General features: G+C 41.8%; 5 protein-coding genes across 5 annotated transcripts; 3 read left to right on the top strand and 2 right to left on the bottom strand.

The window, feature by feature from the left end:
* Positions 1-1,493: 1,493 nt before the first annotated feature.
* Positions 1,494-2,407, top strand: BDB00DRAFT_904875 (beta-lactamase superfamily domain-containing protein; the record flags this gene model as incomplete). Its single annotated transcript, XM_053128579.1, has 1 exon — positions 1,494-2,407. Exon 1 carries the CDS (start codon positions 1,565-1,567, stop codon positions 2,405-2,407), a length of 843 nt encoding a protein of 280 aa, XP_052980427.1. The 5' UTR covers positions 1,494-1,564.
* Positions 2,408-3,939: 1,532 nt separating this feature from the next.
* On the bottom strand, positions 3,940-5,753 carry BDB00DRAFT_336273 (integrator complex subunit 2). Its single transcript, XM_053116992.1, has 8 exons — positions 5,553-5,753; positions 5,339-5,438; positions 5,178-5,243; positions 4,967-5,078; positions 4,740-4,892; positions 4,562-4,673; positions 4,279-4,454; positions 3,940-4,211 (listed from the first exon to the last, which is right to left on the bottom strand). The coding sequence occupies exons 1-8, from the start codon at positions 5,666-5,668 to the stop codon at positions 4,057-4,059; spliced, it is 990 nt and encodes a 329-aa protein (XP_052980426.1). The 5' UTR covers positions 5,669-5,753; the 3' UTR covers positions 3,940-4,056.
* A 295-nt stretch (positions 5,754-6,048) lies between these two features.
* On the bottom strand, positions 6,049-6,956 carry BDB00DRAFT_336399 (uncharacterized protein). Its single transcript, XM_053116993.1, has 3 exons — positions 6,674-6,956; positions 6,409-6,582; positions 6,049-6,285 (listed from the first exon to the last, which is right to left on the bottom strand). The coding sequence occupies exons 1-3, from the start codon at positions 6,729-6,731 to the stop codon at positions 6,086-6,088; spliced, it is 432 nt and encodes a 143-aa protein (XP_052980425.1). The 5' UTR covers positions 6,732-6,956; the 3' UTR covers positions 6,049-6,085.
* Positions 6,957-6,979: 23 nt separating this feature from the next.
* On the top strand, positions 6,980-9,285 carry BDB00DRAFT_871683 (uncharacterized protein; the record flags this gene model as incomplete). The annotated part of the gene is made up of 2 exons (XM_053126855.1): positions 6,980-7,724; positions 7,814-9,285. 2 exons carry the CDS (start codon positions 6,980-6,982, stop codon positions 9,283-9,285), a joined length of 2,217 nt encoding a protein of 738 aa, XP_052980424.1.
* A 2,743-nt stretch (positions 9,286-12,028) lies between these two features.
* On the top strand, positions 12,029-13,982 carry BDB00DRAFT_819877 (uncharacterized protein). The gene is made up of 4 exons (XM_053123264.1): positions 12,029-12,431; positions 12,522-12,636; positions 12,756-13,318; positions 13,406-13,982. The coding sequence occupies exons 1-4, from the start codon at positions 12,251-12,253 to the stop codon at positions 13,831-13,833; spliced, it is 1,287 nt and encodes a 428-aa protein (XP_052980423.1). The 5' UTR covers positions 12,029-12,250; the 3' UTR covers positions 13,834-13,982.
* Positions 13,983-14,718: the final 736 nt, after the last annotated feature.

The following is a 14,718-nucleotide window of genomic DNA, read 5'->3' as shown; positions in this document are numbered from 1 at the left end:
CTCCAGATTTTCCATTTGACAAATAGCAGAGGGAATAGGCTTATAATACAATTCCTGTTGCTTCGCCGTAATAAAATATTCCATCGATCGCCCAAACTCCTGACCTCAAGCTGAACCAAATCGATTTGAGCGCCGCGAGTTTGGACGACTCATCACAATAGAGATATGCAGCATCTTGACAGGTCGTAATAGATTACCCTTTTTCTTTGGTCATGAGCCACAGTGTCGTCATCGACAATCAGTGTCCTTCATACATCAGTATATTCACAAGTGTGTTTCGCCAATATGACAGATGTCCAAGTATCGTGTCGCATTTTGATGAAGCTCACAATGTATCAAGCAATGAAATTGATAGTGGTAGTTGTGCTGTTAGCAAATCGCGTCTTTATACTTTTTACTACTCTAGAAAGGTTGTCTTATCGCTGATGAATTCCATAAGATGGTTTGTAATGCGGCCGCTCGCTTGACTTTGCATTTGTAATTACTTGGCAGGACACCTGTTCAATTTTTAGATTGATCTAATTTTTTTTTCTCAAAACTAACAACCAACCATATCGACGGTGCACAACAAATGGATTGCAAAACACGGATGATGTTTCATCAGAAGACGAGGGACTTAAAGGAAAAATTTTCTAGATTGAAAAACTGTGGTGGTCAAGTAAACCACCAAAATAGCTTTTATTGTTACTGTCATTATGGAGTGCACACGTTAGATGCGTAAGTAGTAGTGAGCGCCCATCCTTTCCTTATTGCAATTTCCGTTAGCAATACACCTTGATCAAATATTATTTTCATTGACACTAGCTAGCAAAGTTATATACTATCAAAGATATGCAGCGATCCTGTCTGGTTCGTGCTTCCCTCGTAGTACCTCTCGTATCCTATTTATGCATGATGACTGTCCGTTAACGATACTAGTAGGAGGACAGCAGATACAACATAAATGTAGTATGCTATGAGCTCCTGGCTTCAAGTCCTCTTTACTTACACTTCATTACTGTGTCAATTCAGTAATGGTATCTTATTTTACAATGTTCATAATTGGCAAATCTTTGGGTAGCAAGAAACTGAGCTAAATTCGATAGGGCCCTAAATTGTTGAGCATCATTCTAATGGCTCCGTGCTTTTCATACGATCTTCCAGCTTACTCATAGTTGATTTCGTCTTTTCCATCTTGAGAAACTTAGCATCAACTTACAGAAAGAAAGAGAGTAAAACATATCAATGCAAAACGGCGCTTTGAAATCCCGAAATGCTTTAAGATACTTACCAATCGCTTAGTAATCTTTAGCAATCTACCTTGCGGCATGTTGATAAGTATAAGTCAGAAACACATAAAAAGGGTCGAGTATTTGTTCTTGATATCGCAAACAAGCAAAAAAACAAACAAACGAAAACTAAAGCAAATATCGTTTTTGTAAGTATCTATTATCGAGACCTTGGTGGAAGCTGCCTATATTCTCAAAATTCTTTTTCTAACGATTATTGTTTTGCTTCAATTTGCATAATTGTATCAACACCAGCACGTCTGCTCCCATACTTGTACTACCTATCAAAAAACAATATGCCCAGTTTCAAGAGTCAACTAACCATGACCCATATCGGGACCGCCACTGCCCTTCTTGAAATCGATGGCGTCACTCTTCTGACTGATCCGGTTTTCGATGATGCTCCTGCAGATTACGACACTAGTTCCCTTCTCCCCGTGGATGATGCTGCTAAGGAGAAATTCGGTCCTTTTGTCGCCTCGAGCATAAACGGACCTGCCTTGAAGCTCAACGAACTTCCTCCATTCGATGCCGTTCTTTTAAGCCATGAAGACCATGTGGACAACCTTGACGATTCTGGTCGCCAGCTTTTGGACGGTCGTAAGGTAATTACTACCATGGATGGCGCCAAAAACCTGCAGCCCAGACCCGGTGTCCAAGGCATCCGACCCTGGGAACAGTTGTCGCTCAACATTGGTGGCAAGTCGTTCACAGTAACCGGTACACCCTGCAAGCATCTACCTGGCGGCGAATGCACAGGTTTCATCTTGGAGTCTTCCAACTTTGGCACTACCGATGGCAAGCCGAACGTGATATACATTTCTGGTGATACCGTCTATTTGGATGAACTGGTTTCTATTCGTGACAAGTACCATGTATCCGTCGCCATCGTTCACCTTGGTTTAGCAACTATGCCCGCCTTCCCTGGCGTCGAGGGACCTCTTGAAATCACAATGGGTGGAGAAGATGCCGCCAAACTTGTACGCGAACTCGATGCGGATATCATGGTGCCGATCCATTTTGAATCGTGGAAGCATTTCACAGAACACAGCGGCGAGCTGCACAAGATCTTTGAAAAAGAAGGCATAATGGACAAGGTCTGCTGGCTCACTCCCGGTCAGCCAAAGCGGGTTATTTAAAAAAATTAGATATAGACATTGACGCATTATATATAAGACCTGTTGTATGACTTAGATGACCTTCTCTTCCTTAATATAATGAAACTTTATATGGCACTATTATCCGCCCCAAGCAGTAAGCCTTAGCGCAGCTGTAATATTAGTCGAATGTTGCCTCCACAAGCTAAGAAAATAGTTAGAGCAATGATAAAGTTGGTCATTCTATGTGGGGCATGAAAATTGTAGCAAACATAGAGACAATTTTTTGGTTCCAACCGGTGCCTGACAATTACGCCGGCGTCAACATGTACTTGTTTGAAAGAGCACGCATCGGCGGGAGTGGGTCAATGAAAAGATCCTACCTTCCTGGAAAGGCACCGAAGCCGCGAACAGCTCAGGAGGAAAAAGCAAGGCTCGAACGTCAAAGACAAATCACTGAGAAAAAGATTGACAAAAACGTTTCGAAAGGTACAACGATCTCCTGACAACATGTCAACTACTCGGTATCGACCTTGCTGTTGCACAATCGCTTATTTCATTGACATACTCACGTTTAGTTGATGCATCCCCTTCAGGCAACCTAAAATCGAGGATCTTTAAATCCTGCATGTTCTATGGACCATATGCATATATTTTCCGCACGCTGTGTATATACCTAGAGATGTGGAAAAATTATGTATTACTCTATTTCTGTCATAATAGAAGACGAACGTTGAAGTTACCAAGAGGCTAAACTGCAGAAATTCCAATGTATGACATCGCCAAACTTACTGGTCTTCTATGTAGCTCAGTAAAATATTTTTTTTTGTATGAAAATGGTATAACTTATTGAGGATTTCGAGCCTCAAACTTTTGGGTAGAAGGAACATGAGATGGAGGGTAGCTCAGTAAAATAAGCAGGACATGGAACATGGCAAGTCCATATGTAGTAGTGTAGTTTCTATCCTGTAAGTATTCAATATAAACATGCCCCTTCCTACCTTTGTTACAGCTCTCTCTTTAAAAAACCAGAAAAGAAATTGCTTTACCGCTGTCGTAATAGCTAAAAAGAGCCTGGTTATGAGCAAATTGTGGCGAATGACACCAAGGATGATTCCAGTATAATCACCCCTTTTTTTCTTGGTTTAAATTAGAAAACAGCTCCTCTTCTGCCTTGAACACCTTTGTCCTCTGACATAAAATAATGTACTTCTGGTGACTGCAGTACATTTGATATAATAAGCTCGTTTTTTGCAAATACAAAGAAACGTGTTTTTAACTATTAAATTGAAATTCGAGAAAACTAGAAAAGGAGGAAGGTTTACTTTCGTTGTAATTTGTAAATGCGAAAAAAAGGCTTGAATTTAAATGAGACGCAGATAACTTTTGAAGAAAATCCAGTTGTTGCTGCAAAGTTTACTCAAGAAATGATCTATACTATATAGTAACCATATCATCTCCTATTATAAACCTGCGAGAAGATGTTCGTGTTCTCGTGTGCTGTCAAAAAGGAGAAAGACCCTACTATTAGATTAGCCCTTTTTCACCGAATTTGAGAGTTGAATATGAATGCCCCGTTCATAGCAGAAAAGACAAGTTGTTTGAGACAGACGGCAAGCGTTTAGTATTCTTGTTGGAAGGAATAAATGGTATTCACTGATCACATGCATGGTTTTTTTACTATTAATCTTTTAAGTATCCGTACGTTTCATGTTGTGATCCACTTCGTACTGAACTTGATCCCGTGAAGAGCTCAGTACTTGATGCAACCGCAATACCAGAATAATTTTGCTATTTCCTTCCTGACCTATGAATTCTTGTGGAGCTGGAAGACCTCGCGCAATTTCTACAAGAATGATGGTCAGAGTTGGGTTTTTTCTTTTATATATATCCACGATCGAGAAAAATATTACCATCAAATGCTTGTAAGATCTTTGGACCAAAATGCGGATATGCTTTTGCTAAATGAACGAATCCAGGGATCGCTTGGACCAAGTATTCGGATGGGGTGCATGTGGGTGAAGGAGGAACAGCTGGAAATGCGATCTTTAATAAGCGTGGTAGAACATGATGTTCGGCTGTTTTCAAGCTAACAATGACAGTGGGAAACAAAAACAAATCAGCTTTATCCGTTCTATCATTTCGGCTAGTAACTCGTTTTTACATGAAAAAAAAAGGCCAAACTAAGAAACTTACTAATTCTCCAGAGGATATTTTTCGCATAAATGACATGCAAGAAGGATTGCAAATACTTGTTTTTCAGGTTGTGGTTGTCGTAACAGCTCAGGAATGAAATTGAATACAGCGTCTTTTGGCAAGATTTAAGTTTTTGGAACGTGTATAACAAATAGCGCTGACCCATTTAGTTACTTACATAAGGAGGGAATGAATTCGACGACCACCGGCAAGAGTTCGACAGCATACGTTTGGAAATGAAGTATTTTGGCCAGAAGCATTTCACGGTCGCCATCGATGAACAGGCCGTGTACAAATTGACAAACGAGACGTTGGGCGACCTTTAACGTTTCTTTTGGAATATGGTTTGTTTTGTATAAGCATTAAGTTTTTGGGATCATTCAACTTTCTATGGCTTACACTTACCAGGTGATTTTTTATCGGCTTCAGTTGGCATGCAACACTCCAAGAGGGATTGTATCATGGCACTATCTTGTCCGTTGATAAGTGCCATCACATTACGAGTGTTCATCTGTGACTATTGCATTGTAAGTTTGCAATAAATATATATATCAATACACTTTATCATGGCCAAAATTCATCATTTCGTACAGATCCTCCTGCTGATATCACATACATTTCTTTGGGTATGAAATCGTTTCCAAACACGATGTTTCGAACATATCCGTACACAGCCTAAATACTAGTCCAAATAAAAGCGAGAAGACAATACGCTTCATTAGTTTTCTTGGATTTACAAGCACAAGAACGCTGCTCGAGTTCCAAAAGGATTCTTACGTGTAGCCACACCGGAAGAAGCGTTTCTGATCGAAATACGCGCTTGTCACAATTGAATAACGATAGTGGGTCTCTGATTACTGAATCGAAAGTGTATTTTCTATTAAATATATAGATGCAAAATGAAGTATGAGTCTCTTTCTTAATGTACGAGTCATATACAAACAATAAACAACAACAGAAAATGATATTGAAGTTGTAGCATTTCACTTACATCGTTATAGAGTCGTCTCGTAAAGCATTGGCAGTCATGACCCAGAGTTCATGGGGTATCACGAGATTCAAAGACTCCCATGTGGATACTAGTGCTTCGGCCACATCCTGATCCATCTCCCTTGTTTTAATCGTTAACTTTTTTTTTCGCTCCCACTTGCTGTTTTCAATAAATGAATATAAACACAAAAACTAACTTGTCAAGACACGGCTTTAAAAGCTGTGATATGCAAATATCTGCGTATGGTAACACCTGTACATTTTCCATGTTTTTCACATAGGAGAGCACTAAGCTGCAATGGTCAATTTAAAAAAATTGTTTTCATGGAATAGAATCAAGTTGAATCCTTTAAATTGTGTTCTTAATTACCTGATATTACTTTACTTGGGTTCTGTCGACGTTGTGAAAGAATGGACGCTACTTTATCAAGTGACATTTGAGCAGGAGACCATCGTCTAATCAAGATATAGGGTATCAGTCCAAGATTTCTTCAGAGCACTAAGGATGATTGCCCTAACACTGCTTTTTTTTTCTTACCTGTGAGATACAATGGAGTCTTGCTTTCCTTCTTGTAATAATAAACTTGTCACATCAAATAATTCTGGATAAAGATTTGCAGCGGAAGCAATGAAATCTCTATAGATCCCTCGGTATGCAGATCCTCCTTTATAATGTTCGATATGGTTCAGCACCAGTCGTATTGGTATCCGACCGACAAATGAGGCCGAATATTCTATATATATATATAATCATTAGCACTTTATACATACACGCATAAAACGAAACTACACAATAAACTTTGTTTTGTTTCCCTTCCTCTCTCTCTCTCTCTGTATGTGTGTGCTCTATTATATACCTTGCTGTTCAAAGTGCGCTGTAACTATAAGTTTCTGATCTGTCTTGAACGAAATGATCGTGTCGTGAAACTTTAATATATACAGTGTCAAGAGAACTTGAGGTGTCGTTATTTCGCTCGTGTTTTCGAAATATGGCAGTAGCACCTCTTCAGGGATTTTCTGAATTCGTTCGACTAGAAACACACTGAATTTATCAATGTCAATGAGAGTGCGAACACACACACACACAAAATTATGATAACGTCGTGTAATGTTTGTGTGTACCTGTGAACGAACTCTTTGATTGCAAGTCCAAACACGGCAGGAATAGGAAGTGAAGCATTATCAATGCAATGCATTAACCATTGCGAATAGTCGACGTTGCCATAGAATATTCGTCCGCGTAAAAGTTGATAAAAAGATTCTAATGTGAATGATTTTTTACTGCTGAACGCGTCCATGGATTCACGAAAAACGAAATAGAAGAAAAGCAAAAAGCCGAAAAGTAAAAGTGCGGTGAATAGAACGCTGGTCAAGTAAAAGAAAATACATACTCCTCCTTCTCTCATCTCAAAACTATCTCTGATAATAATGAAACGAACATTTGATAATGACAGTGACGAAGCAAGGGAACAACGGCAGATAAAAAGCATTCGTACCATTGATAGCATCCAAGCAGTAACGACGACGATGGCGCCAGTCAATGACTGCAATGCCGTTGTTTACGAGACAACCGCCTCCATAATCGAGCTATTAACGAAGCGCGCGACAGCGCACGAGAAACTCGGTCGAGTCAATGATGCTTTAGACGATGCACACTTGATAATCGTTCAATCGCCAACACGTGCACAAGGCTATCTTTTAGCTGGCAATGTGTACTCAAATCAAGGTCGAGAGCGACAAGCTGTACAAATATTACAGACAGGGCTCCAGCAAGTAGTAGCTTCTTCCGAACGACAACAACTTGAATTTCTATTGGCACGGTCAAAACATCGACTTGAACAACGTATCGATTTCGTTTCATTACTACCAGCCGAGATAACGTCCATGATCTGGGTATGGTTAGGGATCAACGAAAGCCTGGTGGAAGCGATGCTCGTATCAAAAACATGGCGGGCTGCTATACTCCAGTCACATCATGTGTGGCGGACGATCCGGACCCATTCCGTTGTTGAGATAGATACGGCTATTGCAACGGTCATGCCAGTTGTTGGCGAACATGTACAGCATCTCAGATTACAAAACGTACGACGCTATTACGATTCACCCCATCTTACGTACTTCAACTACATGATCCAAGGCACTTTTTGTAATCTAAAATCATTGTTATTGGATGGTAAGAAAATAGCCTTTTACATTTTCCATGTGTCCATGTATGTTGATAGATAGATAACCCTTTTTTTTTTCACCCCAAATAATGATTAGCACGTGTGGATGCCAATCTGTTATCAATGGCACTGAGCAAGGTGAAACATACGTTGACGAAATTGGAAATCGTCTACGACATGTTGTTAAAAGAGGAAGCAATGGAGGAAAATGCCATTTTACCGCTGCCGGACGTCCTGGACATCTGTCCAAACCTACTTGAACTGAAATACGTGATGAATGGACAGATGGGACTGACGAGAAAAGAAAGAACGATACCAACGGTTGCTGCGGCGGATATACGGAGGAGCAATAATAATAACAATGAGGAGGAGGATGCTATTCCATGTGCAATCAGACGACTGGATATTTTCCAACACTTGGTGTTGGATGACGAAGAGATAATCACAGTGAATCAACTTCACCGGATAACGCGCCGATGTCGACACTTGCGTTTGATCACTTTACGAAACTTCAACATGGCTTATCTGGATATGTTGGAACGCGACTGTCCTGACTTGCGACATGTTCATTTTATCAATCACGAGACGGACGTCCCCGACAATGTTCGTTTGTTGGATCGTGATGGCGACCATGGCGGACTGCAGACATTGTCCATTTTGAGCGATCCTGTCCGAGTACCGACACTTTGGCCCTATCTGTTTAAGCAGGGCAAAACACTTGAATCTGTGTCTCTGTTTATGGATGCGTCAGCGGTAACAGGCTCGAATATGCAGAGCCATGGCGATGGTTCTTTACCGGCTGATCGAGTGCCCACACTCGGCGAACAAGTGCTTCCAGCATTGAAAAAGCTGGTACTATTACAACATGCGGACGACACTACGAACGAAGAATACACGACAAGTCTTATCCAACGGTGTCCTATGTTGGAAACGTTTTCGATGTTTGGCGGCAGACTCTACAAAAGCTGTTTCCGCGCTTTACGCCAAGCATCGCAATTAAAATCACTTGCACTCCAGGCCACTTCGATTGAATCAGGAGGGCTACAAGCGTTCTTGTGTCATTATCAACAACAACAACAGGATTCGTGCTCATCGTCACTCGGGCTACAACAATTCCGGGCCTATTTTGTGCCTGTCAAGGAACTGTGTCTTGATGCGCTGGCCGACATTAAAACTTTGGAAAGAATTCGGATTAATTGCTACTTGACTGACGATAGAGCCTATCAAAAGCAAGTCTACTGGGATCCGTTTATGGTCAAGCTCAGAGACCATCCCTCGTTACAAGCGCTTGAACTGGACGCAATAGAATTTGTCTCCGACAAGGATTTGATCGCCTTGGCCGAAATCAGTTCTTTAAAACGCATCATGTTACAAAGGTTGTCCCTGATTACGGACCAAGGATTAAAGGCCATGATTGAAAAAGTGTCTGGTAATCATCTCAAATGCGTTCAAGTCTTTGAGTGTATCAATATCTCGAAAGAAGCTGTGGAGTATGCACGTAAAGCATGTGTGAAACGCGGAGGACATTTGAGTAGTTGCGTGTTGCAAGCATGCTGCATGCAACATTAGCATTTGTAGATAACAGTTATCAAGAACTCTTTCAGATTGTAAATAAATTCCTCAATAGAGTGTGATTGGGGAAACACGCACATAGCATAATGGCATCTTGTGGTAAAATCATATGCTAAGATTTGGAGGAGGAAAGTGTTCTTGTTTGCCATGCAACGCGATGGATAGATCTATTGAAAAAGATACATTAATTCTAGTCCATCTTTTACAACATGTGCTGCTTGGAGATTCATATGCTTGCACAAGATCTATCTTTTGCTCTTCTCTATCTAGCTATCTACAGATAATAAAATGGTGTGATCGGCTTTCGTCAAAGTTTTATACTTTGCTGTCGCACAAAAAAAGAAGGTACAAGGTTGCTTACAGTAACACACGGCGGGCAATGTGTGTGTTTGCTAATGACTGTTGTTGTATGTGCTGCTACAGTGATAGTAACGTCAGTTCATCACTTATATACTATCAGAGTACTACTGCTGTTTAATCAATGCCAATAATTTCTATCTATCCACTTTCAAAAATACAATCGAAAATGGATGGTGTATCCCTCAGCCATCTCTATGACCACAATGGGTGTAGTAGAACACGTTGCCGAAAATTGTGCCGTGATTCCGGTTGCCAAAATAAAAGCGTGGTGATCCAAGAGCTTCTTTTCTCACGATGGACATATAAAGGATCCTTCCAATGATTACAGAATTCCGAGATGGCCGTTCTATGTAGGTGTGTGTATTGTTCTTCTATTCTTTATTCTTATTATTTTTTCTTAAAGGCAACCCTATTTGGGTCTCTATTACTTATAACGTCAGCTTGATAACGTAGTACCACGTCGTTTGCATCAGCTGAACCAGTGTTCCATTTTATATTTTCCGCGGGAAAATTGGGGAGATATCAGAGAATCATCATGGACCAAGAAAAGGGAAAATCCGCGCAAGTATAACGCACGTACACGCAGCATAATCGTAATAGCCACGTTTTTATTTTGCATGAAGCAATGATAAGCTAGGATTCGCACGCAAATGCCACATGACTTTTATCTCATGGAACATGTTGGACAGGGCGGATCACTACCAATATGGTAAATAACCCCCTTTCCCCCCTTATTTTAGCGAGGCGTAAATATTGACAAGGAAGGACCTTTTGTTGTTGTTGTTGCAAGAGAATAGATTGTTTGTTATTAAAAGAGCTGCAGGAGGGGACACCACCATCTTCTTCTTCTTGGGTAATATAAGGCGGCTTATTATTGTGTCATATGATGTGAACTAACCAAAGAGGTTTTAAGGCCGCAGATCATCAGGTGTTCTTTTTTTTTATTGGCTAATCAAGTGTGCTTTCTCCCCCACCTACCTACCCTAATCCGTTTGACAGAGCGCAGGATATAATATGTGCTTTAATTGTTCGCGAGAAAGCGAGAGAAAGAGAGAGCGTGCGGAACACTGCAGAAAAAAAAAATCAGGCCTCAACCTTGTTTAAAGAAGATCACGTCAGCGTGAGTTTTAATGTCGGCATATGTAACATGTATATTGATCTTCTTCCTGCCGACTATCCGATCCACAGTGCAGTGCCTCTCCTCATGCAGATCCATGCATTGCTATAAATCCTTCTTCTTTAAAGAAAAATCATGCCCGCGGAACACAACAGCAAGAAAGCAGTTGAAATTTAAAAAAAAATAATGCACAGGCAGCTGTTTTTCTCTCTTTATTTGTTGATGATTTGCCCTTTTGAATGCAGTAGATGAACAAAAGACTATGTACTCGTAGTAGTAGTGTGTATATGTGGATGCAAGGTCCTTTCTGAATTCCTAAACGATTAAGCGAGGTTATTATTATTTGTTTTTTTGTTGTCTAAGCGCCATATTAAAGAAAATTTTTTGTTTGTGTGTGTGTGTGTGTGTCCCTGTTGTGATACCTTTCATCAACGCAACAAACAGCGGATGTGTATCCTTGGAAACCAGCCATGTTTCGAGTTTTACCCAGTGTTTCCCGGACAACCAGCCCGGGAGCTACGGATGGATCCGTAGTGGGGGGCTATTGTGGAAAGTTTCCGCAACCTTCCAAAAGATTATTGGTAAAAAAGGCAACACACTAGACACAGACAACACCGGGAAATTCCGTTGCTTTGTCAATCAATGCTCCCTATTAGGTAGAAAAAAAAAAAAAAGAGGGAATCGGAGCCTTTCCAATTCATTTATTTTTTTTTTCATGTCAGCCCAGATGCGGTTGTGCGTTGCAGGAGAAACAAAGCTCGTGGTTTTTGCCAAAAGTCAAATAAGCAAAAGAGGGCTGTCATACAAACCTCGCACATGCACTGGAAAAATGATTTGTTATTTTTTCGATTTATTGTTACAAAGATCGCAACACATGTCGGAACAAAAATGCGCCGGCGCGATCATGCGCGGCTGACCAAGCAGCAGGGTCTGTCTGATTTCCTACCGTTCTGCTCTTTGGGAACCTCTCAACTGCTCTCCCGCCCCCATCCAAACTCGATCCCAAATCCTTATCTAGTATAACATTACATACATACATCTCGTATGAAAAAGGATCTGATGTGAAAAAAACAAAAACAAAAGAATGCATCTTATCAGGCACTACAATAGGGGGGGGGAGGGGTGGAAAGGGTACACAGCAACTCCGTATTTGGGTTTGGATAAAAAATATTTTTTTTTGAGCAGGCAGCGGCTAAAGACAATTCCGAGCCCATCAACAAAGCCAAATATGGGGGTGGGGGGGGGGGGGCGGCTATTGAGTGGGTTATATAAAATCAGACTTTCTCCCGGAACTCACCTTGACCACTTTTTTCCTCCTTTAAAAACCCTGTTCCTCCCATTCCTCCATTGTGACAACAGCCAAAAGCAACTCCACACTTTTTTGTTTTTGCAACAACACACACACTTGCGCACCACACACCATACTGTACACTCTGCATACATAAATAATAATAAAAAAAGAAAACGAAACTAGTTTTTGTCGTCATGCACGGATCAGGCTTTGCAATCAACTTGGAAACAGACCATGTCATTCTTCATGGCTCAGAAGACGAATCAGTCGGCGTCATTCTACGTGGATCCGTTGTGCTTGACTGCCACGAGCACACAAAGATCAAGTCTGTTGTGTTAAAGTTCCAGGGAAAGTCCAAGGTCAATTGGACTGAAGGTAAATTAGAGTGCATGAGATAAATGAAGTGTGAGTGGGGGGGGGAGTCCATCTCAAAGACTTGACGTAAAAGACAAACTCTACCGATAGGACATGGATCACATCAGCGTCATTACAAGGAGGAGAAGGTCATCATTGAACACGCGTGGAGCTTCATGCCTCACAAGCGCAAGGCATACCATCTTGGTGAAGGCCTCTATAAATGGTAAAGCTAGAAGAACATGACAGAAAATTTTATCAACCAGCCTGGGGATCAGCAAATGGGAAGCAAAAAGAAGTGTGAGAGAGCGGACAATTAACTCCCTGCCTATCTTTTTTCTTTAGGGATTTCGAGCTTCCTCTACCCGGCGATCTTCCTAGCACAATCCAACACGACCTCGGCCAAGTCTACTACCGTCTAAAGGCTGTAGCCGAGCGCCCTGCATTTTCAATGAACTACACTGCCAAGCGCAACGTGCTTGTGAGTCGACTGATGCTGCCGTCGTCGCTGGAACTCAACCAGTCTGTCGTGATTTCGAATGAATGGATAGACAAACTGTCGTACAACATCAGCGTGCCTCGCAAAGTGTTTAGCTGCGGCACCCCAATCCCTATCTCGTTTGATCTTGTTCCGATTGCAAGCGAACTGACAGTCCGGTCGATTTCGTGCTCTCTCAAAGAATACATCACTCTGTCGACGCACGAGCACAGCAAGAGCGAAGGCCGCGTCGTCCATCACACACACGATGATCACTTTTCACCCGCCTTGGATCGTTGGACAACCACCGAAGTCTTGACGGTGCCCTCGGAACGCGATATCCAGTCGGATCTGTACAACGATCTGATTAAAATCAAACACAAGCTCAAGTTTACAGTATCTCTGATGAACGCCGATGGCCATATTTCCGGTACGTTACTATGGATTCCATTGTGTTTCCATAACTCCTTTCCCAAAAAAAAAAGTATTCTAAATGAAGACTTTGTGTTGTGTGTAGAGTTACGAGCTGCCATTCCTATCATTATTGCCTCCCTTGCACCCGAAGAAGATGCCAATGAATTGCCTGCATATGAAGATGCATGGAAATCCATGCCGTATGATCCCGTCCTTGTTGCCAGCCTAATAGCATCCGGTGATTTACCTGCATCGATAGCCCGCGCGTTGCCCATCGGTGCCGCAGCCAACATGGACGCAAACAGCACAGGCAGTAGCACAACGACGAGCAGCAGTGCTAGCAGTATCGACGAGGATGTGGTCAGAGGAGGAGGAGGAGGAGGCCCCGTTGAGCCTCTGCCGTGGCAAGGATTTGACCTATCAAGGGTGCCTTCGTATTCGACAGCCATCCGCAGTGCTCGTCTGTACAGCTTCTCAGGCTCACTGCCGCCGTATGAATCACTGGTGCTCCCCAGTGCCACTGCATCCTAATTACACATTCTCTCTTTATTTTTTTTATTGCCTTTTTCCATATCACGTGCATTTTTCCCCCTTTCCCCTATTTTTGTACATAGCCCTCGTTATTTATCATATCTTTATATTGCATTCCGCCGCTGCCCGTCTCCACCCCCCCACCCACCCACCCACCCACCCACTTTGCGCAGCAATCCTACCTTGTAGCTGCTGTTCTATGCCGATTAGGCGTAAACGACAGGCACCAGCATCATCATCATCATCAGCATCTTTGTATCATAGCTTTCCAACCTTTTCCACTCTTTTGAAACCCCTTTGTCTATGTTTATAAACTACTATTTCTATTATCACTATTACTATTTGAACTGTTTGGACTATGTGGACTCTAAAGAATAAAGACATCCTCTGAATGAACGGGACCCAAGGTGTGTGTGTGGATCAATCTGGTTGGATGGCAAAAGTGCAAAACAAGCTTTGAGACCGCATGGGTTATTATTCTAGTGGAATCGTTGTTGTTCATTATTGAGAACAAGTGCTGTCTTATTGACAAAAAAGACGAGTGAGCGATTGATATAAATTACCATCCTTGGTTACAACCAAAAACCGTCTGGGTCACATGGCCAGTTGTTTTGCGCTACCCATTGTTGTGGCACGCCCCCACCCCCTACTACTACTACTACTACTACTACTACTACCATTGTGGACAAAGCAGCCTGCCTCACCCTAGCCTTCCCCCATTGTGACCTTAACATAAACAAGACAGGGCACTATCAAATGCAGAGGCATTCCTTGTTATCACACAAAGACAAAGGCAAAGCATAAAAATAATCCCAAAAAGAGAGAGAAAAAAAAGGCTTGGCGGAGCTCATACACACACACACACACACACACACGAAAAACAGG

This window comes from Zychaea mexicana (assembly GCF_025766255.1).
Source record: "Zychaea mexicana strain RSA 1403 chromosome Unknown BDB00scaffold_30, whole genome shotgun sequence".
Classification (NCBI taxonomy): domain Eukaryota; kingdom Fungi; phylum Mucoromycota; class Mucoromycetes; order Mucorales; family Lichtheimiaceae; genus Zychaea; species Zychaea mexicana.
This window is presented reverse-complemented; position numbering and strand designations above follow the sequence as displayed.